This window comes from Aplysia californica, unplaced genomic scaffold (genome assembly GCF_000002075.1).
Source record: "Aplysia californica isolate F4 #8 unplaced genomic scaffold, AplCal3.0 scaffold00267, whole genome shotgun sequence".
Taxonomy (NCBI): domain Eukaryota; kingdom Metazoa; phylum Mollusca; class Gastropoda; order Aplysiida; family Aplysiidae; genus Aplysia; species Aplysia californica.
Window position 1 is genome coordinate 742,301 of NW_004797537.1, and position 2,606 is coordinate 744,906.

Consider the following 2,606-nt stretch of genomic DNA (forward strand, 5'->3'; position numbering starts at 1 on the left):
AATTCATTAGACTTCCCAAACCCACGAATCGTACGCACGTCTTCATCCAGCAACAGAAAATGGCTCAACAGAAACACTTTTGTACTTAATTTCGTGCTTTTCATTTTTTTAAATACACACTATCACCTTCTGTGAATGTACTCTTCAAAGCCATATCACTTCTGTCAACAATCATTTCACAGTAGAAGAAACACATTGCCCCAAAGTCAAATGTCGAGGAAAACAGAAATGTGAGGCAGTGTGGTGGAATCAGGCTCTCGTCAAAATAATCAAAGTAAAGAAACTTGCATTTTTCTGCTGGTTTGTGAATGTTTATCAAATTTTTGTTTTTTAGCTCAACACCTTTCATACCCATTAAAGAACTCATTTGTGTGAGGATTTTTCTGAAAAACCGTGTTTAAGGCACAAAAAATGTAAATGTTTAGTTACCACGGACTCTTTAGCTAGGGAAATAACTAATCTTTGGCGGCCATTTTCTTACTAATTTTACCTCTGAAAAAAGGTGAACCCCACCTCCTTCTTTTGCAAATATCTCGACTTGTATTCAAGATAAATGGATACTTTTTTCATCCATTTAAAGACAAGTAAACAAGCTTTAAGATGATACCAATATCTCTACATGCCCAAGAATTGACGAGAGCCTGATTCCACCACGCTGCCTCACAAATGTTATTCCTGCAGAGAATTCAATCATCTGTGTGAACATTCTCAATCATCTGTATGAACATTCTCAATCATCTATGTCAACATTCTCAATCATCTATGTCAACATTCTCAATCATCTGTAGGAACATTCTCAATCATCTGTAGGAACATTCTCAATCATCTGTGTCAACATTCTCAATCATCTGTGTGAACATTCTCAATCATCTGTAGGAACATTCTCAGTCTCAGAATTAAAGTTTTTCTTTCTTCTCTCTTGCTATCCACCAGTGACCCACCATCTTTACAAAGGTAGCTTTGAATTTCGAACTCATGGCTATAAAAATAAAGAGGTTGGTAGACGCATTGAGAAAGTCAAAAACAAAGACGACATGAATCATAACTATGAACATGTTCTGATACCTCATGCGAATATACAACTCAGGTTCAAAGAATCTCGCAAAATACTGGACAATTCGCGGGAACGGATTCACGATGTAAACGGCGATGATGACCATGAGCATTTTGACAACTTGCAAATCCCTAGAGGACATCTGATTCTCTTGTTCCTTCACATTGTTCCCACGGAAGTCGGAAGATTTCTGCAAGTGGTGTACAATTATAGCAGCATTGACGACTATAAAAACAAAGCTTGATAACGGCCAGAAAATGCTTATTATGTTGTAGTACAACAATACGGGTACACCAAAACGGCTGTGGAAATCGCTGAAAGCCAAGGTGGTTATACTTGCGTTTCGACCGGGGTCGAAGATTACTGTAATTTCCCAGAGAGGGAATACCACCATGAAAGAACCGAAGACAACTGTAGATATGATCATCATCATGGTAATGGTCAACCTTCTAGTGAATATGTCTTTAACCTTGAAGGGCATGCTGACACACAAGCATCGCTCTGTGGAGACATAAGCTGCCAGAGCGCAAGACACGAACCCCATAAAACTGTGTAAGTAGCTGAGTAGAATAGCAGACAATTCCAGCCACATCTTTCCGAAGACTGTGTCAGCCAGGCTCATGGTCCAGTACAGCCGGCCTAAGAGGCCACATAGGCACTTTAGAAAATCCCAAACGGCAATGGCAGTCATCGAGATGGCGATGTTTTCTTTGAAGCCTTGTTTAGTAAACACAGCGATGACCAGGGCGTTGGTGGTCACTCCAAGCGCGGAGAGAATAGAGCTGATCCAGACATCCACGATGACCCTGAACCATTCACTGAATTCCTGGCCTATGATTCCATTCCGCACTTTGCTTGAGGCGGACGTTACGTTTGACCCTTCCCCTGGAAAGGCAACCGTTGTCGATGATGTCATGTTCAATGCTGTGGAAGAGTGAGCATAAGTCATGCTGTAACTAACAGCTTGTGCCAAATTATAGAGCCTAAGGCATGTAATGTACACAGTTCATGGATGAAGATATTTTGCCCACTTATGTAAACCGGATGAAAAGAAAAAAAAATTGATTCAATAATTTTCGAAAATCTGAACATGTGAAAAAGATGTCATACTAGATTCTATTTGGTTTTTGGTGAACAGTGATAATACAAAAGGTAGATGACATGGTACGATATTAACTAGTTTTTGTTCAGATAACTCGGTTTTACACTGTTTGATGCAAAGACGAAATATATTTTTTAAAGATGAAGAAGAAATAGAAAGCAGTAAAATTGTGACGTTTCTTTGTAAGTGTTATGTGATTTGTCGCATTGACTTTAAAAGCATATTTCGATTTGATCCTTAACATAAGCATTACTTTGTACTTCTAACTTTTTCACCTGCAGTATGTTTCACAAAAGCGCACACAGCTGTTAAGTAAGGAAAAATCTTTGTATAAAGATATAATGTTTGCCACGTAGGAAAGTGGAAATCACTAATGTGATACCAATCTTTAATCTCAAGTTTTAGTATGCCTTCGCTCTCTCTCTCTCTCTCTCTCTCTCTCTCTCTCTC

At 38.9% G+C, this 2,606-nt stretch overlaps 1 protein-coding gene across 1 annotated transcript; it reads right to left on the reverse strand.

Moving 5' to 3' along the window:
• Nucleotides 1–896: 896 nt before the first annotated feature.
• Nucleotides 897–2,003, reverse strand: LOC101861513. The gene has a single exon (XM_005101006.1). It carries the CDS (start codon nt 2,001–2,003, stop codon nt 897–899), a length of 1,107 nt encoding a protein of 368 aa, XP_005101063.1.
• Nucleotides 2,004–2,606: the final 603 nt, after the last annotated feature.

Excerpts from the sequence above, each read along its gene's own strand:
- LOC101861513 (XM_005101006.1), bottom strand. The coding sequence starts at position 2,003 with ATGACTTATGCTCACTCTTCCACAGCATTGAACATGACATCATCGACA.